This window comes from Archocentrus centrarchus, chromosome 8 (assembly GCF_007364275.1).
Source record: "Archocentrus centrarchus isolate MPI-CPG fArcCen1 chromosome 8, fArcCen1, whole genome shotgun sequence".
Classification (NCBI taxonomy): domain Eukaryota; kingdom Metazoa; phylum Chordata; class Actinopteri; order Cichliformes; family Cichlidae; genus Archocentrus; species Archocentrus centrarchus.
The window spans coordinates 23,841,823-23,856,939 of record NC_044353.1 but is presented as its reverse complement, the minus strand read 5'-3'; the positions used below and the strand labels follow the sequence as shown (position 1 = coordinate 23,856,939).

At 39.8% G+C, this 15,117-nt stretch overlaps 2 protein-coding genes across 2 annotated transcripts; both read right to left on the bottom strand.

Moving 5' to 3' along the window:
- Window positions 1-631: 631 nt before the first annotated feature.
- eif3g (eukaryotic translation initiation factor 3, subunit G) lies at window positions 632-4,312 on the bottom strand. Its single transcript, XM_030736220.1, has 10 exons — window positions 4,205-4,312; window positions 4,063-4,109; window positions 3,437-3,525; window positions 2,521-2,580; window positions 2,325-2,429; window positions 2,013-2,208; window positions 1,795-1,905; window positions 1,068-1,204; window positions 816-922; window positions 632-732 (listed from the first exon to the last, which is right to left on the bottom strand). Exons 1-10 carry the CDS (start codon window positions 4,225-4,227, stop codon window positions 717-719), a joined length of 891 nt encoding a protein of 296 aa, XP_030592080.1. The 5' UTR covers window positions 4,228-4,312; the 3' UTR covers window positions 632-716.
- A 2,700-nt stretch (window positions 4,313-7,012) lies between these two features.
- On the bottom strand, window positions 7,013-14,547 carry ppan (peter pan homolog). Its single transcript, XM_030736673.1, has 14 exons — window positions 14,376-14,547; window positions 13,901-14,071; window positions 13,650-13,751; window positions 13,015-13,065; window positions 12,661-12,831; window positions 12,368-12,444; window positions 11,923-12,030; window positions 11,666-11,789; window positions 11,510-11,588; window positions 11,150-11,279; window positions 10,887-11,044; window positions 10,427-10,810; window positions 8,200-8,294; window positions 7,013-8,011 (listed from the first exon to the last, which is right to left on the bottom strand). The coding sequence occupies exons 1-14, from the start codon at window positions 14,388-14,390 to the stop codon at window positions 7,046-7,048; spliced, it is 2,631 nt and encodes an 876-aa protein (XP_030592533.1). The 5' UTR covers window positions 14,391-14,547; the 3' UTR covers window positions 7,013-7,045.
- Between the last annotated feature and the right edge of the window lie 570 nt (window positions 14,548-15,117).

Genomic DNA, 15,117 nt, shown 5'->3' with positions numbered 1-15,117 from the left:
AGATCAGGGACACATCTATGACCTGCAGGACACTGGGCCACGAGTGGATTTGAGAATCACTGCCTTAACCAAAGAGTATTTGTGCCAAGATTCAGAAGATTTCAAATGACCGAGTAGCAAATTCAGCAAAAATTTGGCAGACAGATGCCGGTCGGCTCAGTATGGGTGAAGCTCCGATGGCAGTCATCCGTCATTGACAGTGGAGCTAAAAAGCTGATTAACACCATCATGATGCTCATCTTTCTCCAGGATTTTAGATCTTGTCAAGCCAGCTAACAAAAAAAAAAAGCCTGGATATCCAGAACTTGCTTCATAGTTTGCCACGGCACGGTTTTAAATTCAATTTTATTTATATAGAAACAAATCACAAGTCACCTTAAGGTGCTTTATATTGTAAGGTAAACACCATACAATAATTATAGAGAAAACCAAACAATCAAAACGACCCCTTATGAGCAGCACTTGGCAACAGTGGGAAGAAAAACTCCCTTTTAACAGGAAGAACCCTCCAGCAGAACCAGGCTCAGGGAGGGGCAGCCATCTGCCAGGACTGACTGAGGGGAAGTTTTAGAATACAAACAAAAAGCCTAGAAAGAAAACGCAATCAAAAAAGGAAGTAATGACAAAGACATTGACCATTATTCTTTTTATTATGGTAACAGCCATATTTTACCACAACAAAATCTGGCATCTTCCTGGGATACGCTCTGGATTCCTCAGTTGTTTGACGGTCTGCAAAGTGAATGAAATTTAATCAGCAGCAAGATTACACAACACTATGATAAATTCATTGACAAAACTGACAATGAACTTACTTGGCCCATTCAACATTGAGAATAAGATGGTCATATCCAAATCCTGACACTCCTGCGATGGCTCTCGCTGCATCCTCCCGACGGTGGAAACTGATAAAGGCAAATCCCTGTTGGAAACATGATGAGATTAATGAACCATGCTCACTTTCTCTTCATTGTAAACTGTCAATTTAACAACCGCACCTTCTTGGAAAAAGGCTTAAAACTGTCATTGCCGCTTTACTAAGTCAAACAACAACTTTAATAACTGACCTTTGACTGTCCTGTGTTCTTGTCCTTGGCCAAATAGATCCTTGAGATTGAGCCAAATGGTCTGAAGAGCTCCTGCAGGTCTGTCTCACGGGTGTCCTCAGACAGGTTGGTGACACGAATCGTAGCATTGTCATCAGCTGTCAGGTACAAACATGTGGCGTTTATGTCGAGAAATACTTGAAGCTGTACAATGACCACAGACATTGTGAAAGACGGATGCAGCTCATGTGATGTCACCCACTGGTTTCCGAAGACCTGTTTTGAAACCCTGAGTTGAGCGTTTCTCCTGGTCTCATCTTGGTTGCAAAAAATTGGGTGTCATGAGGAAGGGTGGGTGAGTCTGACTGAAACTGCACACTCAGTGGCTAATGATTTGTGATGGACAACTCATTAGTCAACGTGTGCATGATCTCATCCTCCCTTTTTAAACATGGCATGACCAAGATTTGCAAAACAGACTTGACAAAAATGAGTGACTGAGCAGATAAACTCAGCTGGAGAAGTCAGAAAGCTTCCTGCAGACAAGATTTCCACAGGACCGGAAGTCTTTTTGAAACTACGGCTTTCACCATCTGGTGGTTATAAAACACAATGCAGCTTTTTAGGCACCTCCGCATTGGCTTCATTTTTCTGACCACGAAGCCACGTCCAATGTTTTCTACGGTCTGATAATTTCTCAAGGAAAGAATGGTGTGTGTAGTATAAGCAGACACCAACGTGCACCCACCTCTGCGGTTAGGCTGCATGGACTCCCCTCTTCTCGTGCCGCCATCCCTCAGACTCGGAGGAACATACTTCCCAGTCTTGCTCTGTGCAGGCTGTGCAGGCTCCGGCTCCGCTGGTGAAAGCAGGTAAAATTAGTCAAGGCAACTATAGGAACACCAAACTGCTACAGAACATCTGACAGCAAACTATTGGAGTATATGAATGGTATGCTCATGGTACCAGAGCCAGCAGGCTTCTCTTTGTCTCCAGTGGAAAGCCCGAGCTGTTCAGCCAGCTCCTTCTGCATTGGGCCCAATGTGTCCTTGTACGGACAGCGGGTGGTCCAGTGATCGCCTTTGCAAATACGACAAGACACGATCTTCTGTCCTTTCAGCTTGTTCATCGGATCTTCATCCTGGTCTTGGGCATTCAAGTCCTGCAAAATGCAAAAGATAAATCAAGTAAAATGCAGACCACAGTTCACATTTGTTTAAGGATTAGATCAGTAAACAAAAACAGCAGCACAAGAAAAAAAAAAAAAAAGATTCTCACCTCTTTGCTGGAGATGAAAGTCATGAAGACATCGTCGCTGACTGTAGTGGTGGCAACATTAGGACCTGGTGCATCAAACTCTGAGTTGCCGAATTTCTTCCAGTTCTGCGAGTGCAGGATAATATGTGACACTGACTTTACTGGCTGTTGTTCAGGAATAAAATGGGAAATGGTTGAGTTTGATTTAAAAACTGACCTTTCTTCTGGCAACAGCTTTTGATGCTTTCCGTGTCTCAATCTTGAAGGTTCGCACAATCTAGAGGGAAAAAAAATTAGTATAAATTAATATTCATTCTCAAACATATGTTTCCTTATTACTTATTTGTTTATGAAGTGCAAACACTTATGCAGATGATGAACTAAAGTGGTACTAATAAAAATCTACAAATGTCTTGAAATGTGCAGTCTTACTCAGAGGTTCTGAATCGCACCAAGACCTCAAGAGGACATTTAGTAATAAAGGTTATCAATAAATCTTAATTTTCAATGAATAAAAGAACCTCTGATAAACTGATCAATGACTACATCTCTGGTTTTGCTGTATAACATGCCAGTTGATAAATCTGTAAACCTATCTAGAACACAGAAAATCAACATATGAATAGGTTTTACTGTGCCCTGTAACTAGGTTTCAAAAAGTGCTATGTATTTAAAAAAAACAAACAAAAAAACAAACTTATTCATAACTTATAAATAAAAGTACAACCCTCCTGTACCACAGGGATTCCAAAGACCAAACTTATTTGTGAGCTATACACACGCTCAGCTAAATGTACCAGGAACCTTTTTTTTGTGCAGTTTTTCATGCTCCCACAGTAACATGTTCAATCATCTGTTAAGCATCATCGGTGGCTAAAAAATTATTTTGACTGTGTGAAAACAATGATTACACAGAAAACATGCATGCACAAGCAAATGATGAACAAGAAAAAAAAAATGGACTATTTGGCCTACTGCATGCACATGCAGAAAAGAAGCACTGCAGACATCAGTTTCTATGCCACTTAAATATAAGTAATGTAAGTCACTGCATCCATTCCTATAAGAATTGTATGGCTCTACCACTTCAATAGCAGTTGGTTATACAAAAACGCATGAACACAGTGAATTACCTTGTACTTCTTTCCATCTTCGTCTATTTTATATTCCGTGACAGTTTTAATATTTCCTTTGATCGTTTCCTTCGGGGATGGTAATGTGCCTGTGAAGGAAACATTCAGTTTAATCTGTGAAACTCTTCATGCCTTCTTTCTGAAAACCTTTGTTTGCTTCGTATTCAGTCTGACTCTCGGAAGCAAGATAATGGCTCATCTTCTGATCACAGCTCTAGTTTTTAATTGGAGTTCACATCCAAATGTGTTTATTTGGGAAGACACGCTTCTTAACCTTTAATTATTTGTAGCACTGGCCTCTCCCTTCTAACACAGTTGTGATGCTAACGCAGCCTGCTAGCTGTTAGCTGCATTCATGTTAGTGCAGAGCCCCCTGCCTACGTCACTGTCCAAGGGCCTCAACATATGTCGGCAACTCTTTTCATCAATAAATGCTCATTCACGTCAGTCACACAAACGAATCACTCCAGGTTTTAAACGATCAAACAGCCCAAATGTCTCCGGTAAACACATTATTAGCTCTAGGTTCACCCCTAACAACCACGTGGAAATGGAAACCGCCTAGCCGGCCTCTTCTTGGGTCACCAGACTACAGCGTTAGCTAAAGGTGCTAACAAGCTCTTTACCTTCATCACCTTCCTCCTCAACTTGGTCAGCCCAGCTGGGCTTGGAGCTGAAACAGAGACAAGAAAATGCAGTTTTATTGTGAGTCCAATAGAAGCCTCACAGTTCAAGATCAAATGAAGAAACCGTTCTCATAGCACTTACTCGTCGTATTCAATCGACGGCATCCTCTCTGCTAGCTTCGTTTCAAGACCGGAGCAGTGCGAGCCGAGCCGCGTCTCAACTGTACGCACTTCCGGAAGTTTAGCTTCACAATAAAAGTACAGTGTATGCCTAACTTTTTTGCTTCAAAGTAAGAGTCCCGCATTTCATTTTTCTCTCCAAAATATACAAAAGCGAATGTAATTTAGCTTTATACAATGATTAAACTAACATGCAATTGAGATTTAACTTGAATTAAATTCTATGGATCACCTAAAAATCCTGTGAAGAGGCACTGGTTATTATCAACATGTGTTCTTAATCTTGTACTAATAAGAAATGATTGAGATGTGTTTACAATGTAACAAATTAAGACTGCTTAATTTAAAAAGTTGGATGCCAGAGTTGTGGAAAGAAATAGAGTAAATGCTTTTATTAGACTGACTGTCAGCATAATAAGTGATGCCACTGAAATGTATCATATTGTATCTTTTACTATACTGTACAAAAGCCTTGGGCCAACATTCATTTTTTAATATTTTTGCCAGGACAATGTGAAACAGATGCAGCGATTTATTGAAACATGTGGAAACACACATGAAAATACACTATTTAAGGCAAAAACAAATTTCGTTCTTGTAATTTCTTTAAGTAGTCGTCAGGAATAGGCTCCAGGCTTCTTGAAGGCCACTCGAAGCTCTTCTTTGGATGCTGACTGCCTTTTGTTATGTTCTCTGTTAAGACGAGCCCACACTTTTTCAATACTGTTGAGGTCTGGGATATGGGGAGTGCAATCCATGACATATGGTGTCCCATTGTGCGTTTTTTTTTTCTTCCCATCTATGAATATTTTTACTGCACTGGCAGTGTGTTTGGGATCATTGTCATGCTGAAAAATGCACAACATGCCAAGATATGCCAAGTCAAAAACTCTGCATATCTTGGCATGTCTCTGGCGATCACCTTGTTGGTGCAAAAATATGGTTTTAAACCTGTCAAACTGTGTTATCTTTGTACAATGTATGAAAACTGCCAAAGAAATGACAATAAATTATATGGTTTTGCGACAAACTGCCAGTAACAAAATATCTAAAGATACAATTTTAATTGTTTATTTGCTCAGTTGTCTGTTATTTGTAGACACAACACTGGTCCTCCCTTGAGTTAGGTGTCTTTTTGTGCTCGAATGATTCATGTCAGTGTTAAGTAGCTTAAAAAAACCTGAAAATGGTCAGGTCAGATAATTACCTAATGTAATCTTTTTTTTTTCTGTTGCTGAAATTACAGCAAAAACAAACAAACAAAACAAAACTTGAATACAGATGGTTTTGTTTGAAAGTTAATCATACAGACCAGGGTTATAATAGTTTTGGATTTTACATTATAGTTTAGTTTTAGTTAGTTTTTACTTTTTTTCTCTAATTCAGTTAGTTTTAATTAGTTTTCAGAGCAGTTTTTCTCGTTTTTATTAGTTTTTATTTTTGGTTTCATGCTTAGTTTTAGTTAGTTTCAGTATTAGTTTTAGTATTTTCATACCTAATCAGGTGCAAGATTCAAGGCACAAAAGTGACTATTGTGTAATGAAAACTCAACAAAAGATATACCGTTTAAAGAAATATATTCAACAACCAACTGTTCACAGACAGCAGCATTGCATGCTAAATGTGTGTAATATTAAGGACACACATGAGCATAATCAGGGAGAAACAAAGAAAAACATGAACTCCCAAACTCAATAAATTCTACAATAAACTCCACAATAAAGTTCAGCATCAGTGCAGTAGATTAACAACACCTACATGTGGTGTTTGACAAAAACAAACTCTTCGAAGGAGTTAAAGCTCAAATCCAGCTGCATCCTGATGTTCTCACCACCCGATGCTGCTTCTGTTTTGGAGCTAGCTTGGTTAGATGCTGCTAATTAAACTTGCAGGGTCTTTGTACACAACCTACGGAAGTGTCCGACCTCATGTCCACATTTATGCTTGTGTAGCTGGTGTGTGTGTTAATTACCTCGTGGTCGTGTGCAGGTGTTTTATATGCGGCGCATGCTGGGACTTCTTTTTTGGTCCTCGCTCTTTGTGCTCAGTTTTTTGGCTGCAAACATATTTGTCCCTGTTTTTTTTCCACTTTCTTCATTCCTTCACGTCCATCCTGATAGTTTCAGCAGTCTCCCGGAATTTGCTGACAGTTGTGAGTCCTTATATTGATGCTTTGATTATTATTCCTGATTGTTATTCTCTCACTGATAAAGTAGCCGGAAAGGCACAAGGACACAACAGTTTGAGGTGGACTTTGATGTTGCTGGTTTTTCCTGACTGAGAAGTGTTCCGCACATTTTTCATCATCCACAACAAGACTTTCGATTCTATCTGTACTCTTGTACTCAAAGAACCTCCATACAGGACTCTGCCGCTTTCTCGGCGGACCAGCGCGGTGAGCGCACGCGCATGCGCACTCACACAGTTGTCCTACGGCGCTCCCAGCTTAAACTCGGAGAGCGGAAACAATGATTTCATATCAATCCACAAGGTTTAAAAAAAAACACAAAAAAAAAAAACAAGTAAATGAAAGTCAGTTTATAATTTCAGTTAGTTTTAGTTAGTTTTGTAAACTCACAATTCAGTTTTAATTAGTTATCGTTTTTTCCTTTTAATTATAGTTTTTATTTATTTCAGTTAACGACAATGTTTTTTCAATTTCAGTTTTATATATATATAAAACAACAAGAAAATCAAGAAAGTACAATATTGCAATATGCAGTGCAGCATTCATATGTTTTGCAGCATGAAATAAGGATGTACTTCACAGAAAAAGCCAAAAAAGAGCAGCCCTACTTCCTCATCACCCGCTGATGTTGTCCTCTTGGCTCTTTCCACAACACGCCACTCTTATACTGTCAAACACAGCCATGTAAAGCACCGGATGGATACACATGTTTAAAGTTGCCACCCCCTTTGACACCTGGTACATATGGTAGATCCAGCAGAATGCTGTGTCAGGATGCCACAATCTTACGTACAAGTGATACATCTGAAGGACATGATAAGGGATGAAGGAAATGGCGTACAGTACGATCACTGATGCGACCAATAGGGCGACTTTGCGTTTCTCAAGTGCAGTTATGCTGCTATTTTTTACAACTACCCAAATCACCACACAGTAAGAAGTGAAAGTGACCAGAAAGGGAAGCAGACACCCAAAGACAGAAAGAAAAAATTTATAAGAGTAGTGAGGCTGTTCAGAAGTCTTGTTGCAGAAGGACACGCACTGAATCTTGTGACTGGACTCATTGGTGCAAACCGAGGCAAATTTCAACACGGGGCTTGAAATGACTCCTACGATGACCCATATGATGACACTGGTGACCTTGGCGTGAGTAGGCGTTATATAAGAGCGCGTAAAAAACGGACAAGCGAGGGCCACACATCGGTTCACACTTATCGCCATGATGAAGAAGATGCTCACGTATAAGTTGCAGGTGAAGAGAAACTTCTCCAGTTTGCACACAGCATCGCCGAACTGCCAGTGTTTGTCCCGTGAATAGTAGACCATCAACAAAGGCAGGGTGAGGACGTACAGCAGGTCGCTGATGGCCAAGTTACACGACAGGACGACACCAGTGTGCCAGTTTCTTCTCTCTTTGACCCTCAGCAGCCACAGGGCAAACAGATTTCCCGCCAGAGCCACGACGAATTCAACTCCGTACACAGCGGGCAACAAGCCTGTTTGAAACGTCTCGCACACTGTGAAGTTTATGTTTTTTGTCATGTTTCTATTGTTAGTAGCACAGTATGAACTGTCCAAGACCTGCAAATCGAAGTATTTTGATGCATTAAATGCCATAATCTCATAAAGCAGCAATTATTCTGACACAAATTAAAGTTCATGTTTGGTTTTTATAGAAAAGTGAAGTTAATAAAGCTATTTATAGAAACCACTGTTGCTGCTATGGCTAAACACATGATATTTAATAAGGAGTAATTGTTTCCTCTTACCGCAAGGCTGCCGCACAATTCTGTTATGACCCGAGAGCTGATCTCTGCGTGGCATATGCAGAAAGCGTGAAACGCCCCTGAAGTACCATGCTTATCTCTGCCAATGAAAGAAGTGAGAGGAGCACGCACATTAACCAAAAACTGACTTCCTCATACCCTCTGTACACATTGCACAACTTCAAGAAAAATGTGTCATTCATCTGCAACACAGTTAGTCACAGGATTAAAGATTAAATATGCTGTACCAAAGAAGAAGAAATGGCACATTTCTTCTTCTTTTATTTTTTAAAAATCTTTCTCACCTTCTATTAGTCTTATTTGGGGGTGTTTTTATTGTATGTAATTTATTATATGTAATTAATATAATAGCAGCAGCAGCAGAAGAAAATGTAATGTAATTTAACTTTTCATAAGAAATACAGTCTGATCAGAAATCAATTATCAACCAGAAATTAAAAGAAAAACTAACACTGTCCTTGTGAGATGCTGGAACAGCATGCAGTGCAAGAGCTGCTTTATTGTAGCTCGTTAGGTTATAATAACCACCAGATCACTTCCTTTTTTCAATTCAATTTTATTTATATAGCGCCAAATCACAACAAACTGTCGCTTCAAGGCGCTTTGTATTGTGGGTAAAGACCCTACAACAATACAGAGAAAACCCAACAGTCAAAACGACCCCCTATGAGCAGCACTTGGTGACAGTGGAAAGGAAAAACTCCCTTTTAACAGGAAGAAACCTCCAGCAGAACCAGGCTCAGGGAGGGGCAGTCATCTGCCGAGACCGTTTGGGCTGAGGAGACAGGTGTCAAAGTGGGTGGTTTATTTTAAACCTCAATGAAGCTGTGAAGTTCACACCAAAATTCTGAAATATCAAATGTCCAGAATTGCAGAACATAAAATTGCTTTGTTTTTAATGTTAACCCTTTGCCTCACAAACTCATTCCAGGAATAAATGTCAGTCCTCATTTTGAAATGATTCTCTAGCTCTTAATGAAAGAGTGAGATTCTAATTATAATCAGCTTTTTCCTCTTTAAATGAGCAACAGTTTAGAGGGGACTGCCTCTACAGTTTTATTTGTGCACTTTTTAGTTTAGTTTTATAAAGACATCTGGGTTATGAACACGTTGCCTTTAACCATGCATTGCTTATTGGACCAAGCCTTCTATTTTACACAGTTGACACTCTTATTAGCAAGTCTATCACACTCTAGAAGACTTCCTCTTGGACCCACCAAACTTATCACACAAAAAAAAAAAAAAAACACTTCCTGTTACACATGTAATGTTTATCTGCTGATGAAACGTAAACAGATAATTGTGTAGTCATAGAGATTTAATCTTAGCAGAAAATGCTTCCAGCAGACTTATTAAATATCAGAAAGGACTATGAAATTATGCTGAATATTTTTTATGAACATCAAACATGTCAACCCTTTCATTTATCATGCTTAAATTTTACTGCAGCCACTTTTCTAAGATGCTCTGAAGCTCAAAATATTTTAACCGATTTAAAGAAATTATCTGAAATGTTTACTGACATGTTTTAACTATTTCCTCATTTTCCCGTCCAGTTAGAACCACATCCAAGTACACTGCTCAAACTCAAAGGAACTTTTGGGATATTGTTCAGATTAGTTAAGCTTACTTGTTGTTAATCAGGTTCAGTTTCTTTGGTGTTAATGGACAACAGGTGCAGCGGAGGGACAACAATAGGACAATCCCTAAAACAGGAATGTTTTACAGGTGGAGCCCACTGACATTTTTATTTAAAAAAACAACAACCCAGCAGTTTTGCAGCTACAGCACAGAGGAAAAATAAGAAGCCAACAAACCCCCTGTGTTCTGTCCCCTGTCCTTCCATGACGACATGCTCAGGAAACAACTCAGGAAGAGATATTAATAGCTTCTGGCTGCTTTCTTCAAGCTTCTAAACTCTTTGTTTTATTCATTTTAAAATAACAGCAAAGTAATTGAAAGGACACATTGGAAGCTAATTTACAACACAAACACAGTCTTAAACTCAAAGATGTGGAACAGGAACAGGGTTGCATGTCTCTATTCTGTGGTCTGGAGACAAATATAAACACTGGCAGGAAACTCTTACAGTCGTCACTTTTAGATAAAGGCTTCACCACTTAAACGGCTTCCTCCATGTTTGCTGCTGGTGCTTCAGTGGAGTACTGAACCAGAAGTCCAGGTTTAGAGGGAAGAGCTGGAGTTCAGCCCTTTCCCTTCCTCTGTGTGAAGCCTTGCTTTCTTTTTGCTCCGCTCTTATTGCCCTTCTGATTTTTAGACTTGAATGGTCTGTCCTTGTTTTTCTTATTTTTCCCACCGAATTTATTTTCCAGCCCTCTGGATGTCTTTGCTGGAAATGCCTTTCCTGTTGACTTTTTCTTTCCAAAGGATTTCTCCCCATCCCTGGATTTCTTCCATCCTCCTTTCTGTTGTTTTTTCCCTGTTTTGTCCCTGTGCTGTCCTCCTGGAACTTTTCGCCCTGGTGCCTTGGAACCTCTGCCTTTTAAAGATTCACCAGGAGACAACTTCCTCTTCTTAGCAGGCACATGAGACTTTTCTGATCTCCTCCTCTTCTTGACACTTGGAAACATGCCTACATAGAAAATGTCTGTTAATACACAAAAAGACTCCAATGAGCTACAAGTTTTATGTGAATAAGCTACACTCACCTTCTTCTGGCTCCTCTCCTACAGCCTGTCTGTAGTACTCTGCCTCATCATCAGACTCAGCATCAGCTGCCTGATCACCCTGCACCCCGGGATCCTCCACCTCACTGTCCTCCTCAGCTTCAGCACGTTTCCTCTTAATGCCTTCCAGGCTCTTTTTCCTGAGAAAATGGATGAGTAAAAAAAACAAAACACTTTTTTTTTACTCCTAAACCACGTGGAAAAATTGATGCAACACAAAAGGAAAAATATTTAAGTCAAAGTACTTGTGCTCCTCTTTTTTCTCTTTCTTCTGAGCAATGTTCTGCTCCTGCTTTTTCCGGCGTTCCTCCTTCTCTTTGATCTTGGCCTCCTTCCTCTTCAAGATCTCCTGTATTTCTTCTTCTGTCTTGGAGACTGTAAGCATTGTACAAAAAAAAAAAAAAAAAAAAAAAAAAAAAAAATCCCAGTCAAGAACAGTTTGTCAGCTCCACAAAAAAAAAAATGAAATAAATAGAAAATTAGCAAGCTCAATGTGCATCAGTAAGCGTTTACTTTTGAGAGAGAAATCATGGAATTCATATTATTTTTTTCATCACGTGCACCTGAATTTACTAAACTATAAATTAGGAAAAGGGGGCACTTACTCATAGAGTGATAAAGGACATTCCCCTCGCTCATTCCTTCTTGAATCTTCATTAACTGCAGAGTCATGCGAGGACCAATCTGAGAAAAGCACAATGCAATTTTCAGCATCACTCAAATGCTACTTAGGAAAACGTACACTTCACCTGCATACGCACTTCTGTCAAGCGGATGGCGCTCTGCTGGGATGCCATGTTGCCTCTTCCAGAGTACACCTGTGGAAGCTGAGTTACATTCTGCTCCTCATCTTGCTCAGCTTCACTTTCTGAGAGGTTCACCCCCCTGAAAATGGTTACAAAGAACAAAAGATTTCTCATTAGACAGGACATCACATCGGCTACAAACAAGCGGCTAAAAATCCGAGCCCCTTTTTATCGTTGGGGCTTCAACAACTGTCTCTTGGTAAGAACCTTACTTCAACAGGAGCTCACTGATATCCTCAAACTTGTTCATATTTGGGAACTTCTCCTGCATCAGCTTCTTGACTCCACGGCTCACTCCCACAGGGACCACCTTCAGGCTGCTGCAGGTTGAGAAGAACATCACGTCAGTCAATTTTAACATGCAACCAGTAAGCAGATTAACAGGAAAGTGTTTCTATCCTGTCGGGGCTCATCAGTGCGTTTACTTTGGACGTAGATCACTGAACAGTCAAGTCATGGTCTGTCATCATCTGAGCCCAAAGATCATTTCACAGGACTGCTGCTCAATGTAGCCTCAATTAACGGAACTAGTTTGGCGTACATTTCTGCACAATGTGTCATGTGTGCAGACATGTAGCTCCACGGCTTTTTGTCCTGTTGTTTAAAAGCAACTTACAGTCCTAGATAATCAATTTACTGTCACATGTTTTTACTTACTAATGTCGAAATTCAATTTCCTCAGACTCGGGGTTGTAGTTCAACAGCACACACCTCTTGATGCAGTTAAGGCTTACCTTTAAAAAAAACAAATAAACAAAAACATTCCTTCAGTGGCAGTCAGGGTTAGGCTCTCACAATGCTGAATGATCAACAGGGAAATCAGAAAGCGTTTACTTTTAACAAATCTTCACATGATCTCAGAAGACTATACTTTCATCATGCCAGTGAGGTGTTTAACCTCGAGACACCTGAGACAACAATATCGCCGTAGTTTTAGTGGTGAAACATACCCTGTGCACATTTATGGAAGGAAACATGTTTTGGAACATGGTGGCCATGAGTTTGATATGCATGCCATCTTGTCCAAAGTTATTGAGGATGAGTAGTGGATGATACTTGAACTGCTGCTCATGCATCCGGTGCTTCTTCAGGGATGAAATCACGTCTTTGATAAGACAGTACTGAAACAACAAAACAAAACACTTTGTAACAGAAGGTAAAAGAAAACCCAAAGTACACAACTTCAGCTGTTTGGGTACATCAGTGCGTTTACTTTGACAAACATCATTTAATAATCAACATTTAAAATGTCATCATCTGAACCCATGATTCATTTGCTTAAGTTTCTTTCAGGAGAGGTTTACCTTGAGGACCTGGAAATGAAGCGTGGGACCTTTGGGAAGTCGAGCAACTCTCTGTAAAGAAGAAATGCTTTGATTGACAGGGGCACATGTTTGACATAGTAAAATTACAAATGCATATTTACAGTCTAATGTGAGGATTCTCAGGATGCTGTAACAGGAGGCCAGGAGCTTGTTAGTAGAAACAATATAAAATGTAAAAACTCACAACTAATATTTATCAGAAATTATTTTTTCAAATGACTTTACTACTTTGACTCTGACAGCAGGCACATACAGAAGTAAATGTTGTAATTTTAGGCCTCAGTCATGCAAGCCCAGAGACCACCAAGTGACCTACAGCTGCTAGGGGGAAAAATGTGCATTCCCCACCGGTTGGCAAGTGGTTGCTGGCTGCTGCTGGATGAAATCAGTGACAAAGAGGGTTCTGCACCCAAAACCAATGACATTTTTCTCATGGCCGCTGGTTGCAGACTGGTCTCTAGGCCTGTGTAACTAAGGCCTTACTGCATTCAAAAGCTGCAAAGCATTTCCACAATATTAAGAAGAGGAGATGCAATCTCATCTTTTTTTTTTTGTTCATACTAATTTGGCCCATAGACTTCATGATGGGTATCAACACTCTATGATAATCTTACCATGCTGATACTGGTGGGTGTTTTGCTGAAGATGGTAAAGTGCGTCACTCCCAGTGGTCCTGCTACCGCAACAAAGTCTTTGAGCACATTCTTTTTCCTAACCTGTTTAAAAAAAAAAAAAAAAAAAAAAAAAAGGTGGAAAAATACTTCACGTACAGTTTGTGGGCTATAATCTTAAAAAAGTATTATTGCCAAACATTTAAACCCATATGCCATCTACACAAGCTGTGTAAAGAAACCAAAGAAAAGACCTTGAGAGCGACTGCAGTGTAGGGCTCCATGACTCTCCGGACATCCGCGATGAGCTGACCCACGTTTTTTCCAACCTGGCCTCGATGAAACACCAAAGTGTGGGGCACAGACGAGTAAGCCTCCTCGGCCTCCTGGCTGGCTTTTATCTGGGCTTTCTTCTGGTTCTTGGTCTGATGAAGACGACATACACATATTTATCAAAGGGCTTAATGATAAGGCGCCACTGATTTCTGCCTGAACCTGCTTTCAAGTTTAGCTTAAAGTTTGGTGAAAAGACAGCTAACCACTCACTGAGCTTTACTAACTACAATTTCACACTCATTGCTAACTGCAGCTGAGCAACGAGTTTACCATTTATTAAAAGCCACAGTTGAGTTTTTTTTTTTTAACAAAAGAACAATGATTAAAATATCATCTTTAATATTAGCATTCCGATTCACCTCGGCTAACCCATCGACACAGGCCGGTACTTACCTTTGATTTCCCCATAATTCAGCTTGATGTCGAGCTGTCAAATGTAATTAAAACTCACAAACGCTCATGTGACACTATATTTAAGCTAATAAAAATAAATACGCTCATTTTCTTGACGAAATGAATCTCCACTCCGAAGTCAACGTGACTCCCTCCACATGGAGCTGCCGTACTTTTCTTCGTAATTTTATTGGCGGTTGGCAAACAACGAAATGGTGCATTACCGCCACCCACTGGTGTGGAGTGTGTCCTAAAAGGGAATATGGCCTGATTGCTTTCACTTCTCTAGTTCTTTTGGAATAAATCAATAAGGTCCCGTTTAATGTTCAAGTTACTGAGACTTTGGATCAGCTGTCTTTCCTCAGCCTCATATTTCAACATGTCAGTGCAATAAAAACATTTTCTATGGTGTCATGGTCTCTGCCACAGTCACATTGAAAATAACAATGAAACACAACAATGAAAAATGGGCTTGTTATGCTCCCTTGTGACATTCCATTTTCTATCTTTCTTCCTTGTATTTATCCCTTAATCTATCTGAACATTAGTCCATTGATACCCATGTCCCTAATTTTAATTGGTACACCTTCTTGCCACATCATATATATGCTTTTCCTATGTCACAAAAGACTGCCATCAAACTTCTCTGTCGCTTCACAGTTAATTTTCTGTGTTTTGTGTTTCACTTGGTCTGTGCAGTTTATCCCATATGCAATGAACAAAATCATCCTCTCCACTGTAA

Coding starts and splice junctions, on each gene's coding strand:
- eif3g (XM_030736220.1), bottom strand. CDS start 4,227: ATGCCGTCGATTGAATACGACGA. Junction 4,110..4,204: donor CCGTCGATTGAATACGACGA/GTAAGTGCTATG, acceptor TCTCTGTTTCAG/CTCCAAGCCCAGCTGGGCTG. Junction 1,906..2,012: donor AGAGAAGCCTGCTGGCTCTG/GTACCATGAGCA, acceptor TGCTTTCACCAG/CGGAGCCGGAGCCTGCACAG.
- ppan (XM_030736673.1), bottom strand. Junction 13,066..13,649: donor CACCCACCAGTATCAGCATG/GTAAGATTATCA, acceptor TCTTCTTTACAG/AGAGTTGCTCGACTTCCCAA. Junction 8,295..10,426: donor CACACAGAGGAAGGGAAAGG/GCTGAACTCCAG, acceptor TCATTGGCAGAG/ATAAGCATGGTACTTCAGGG.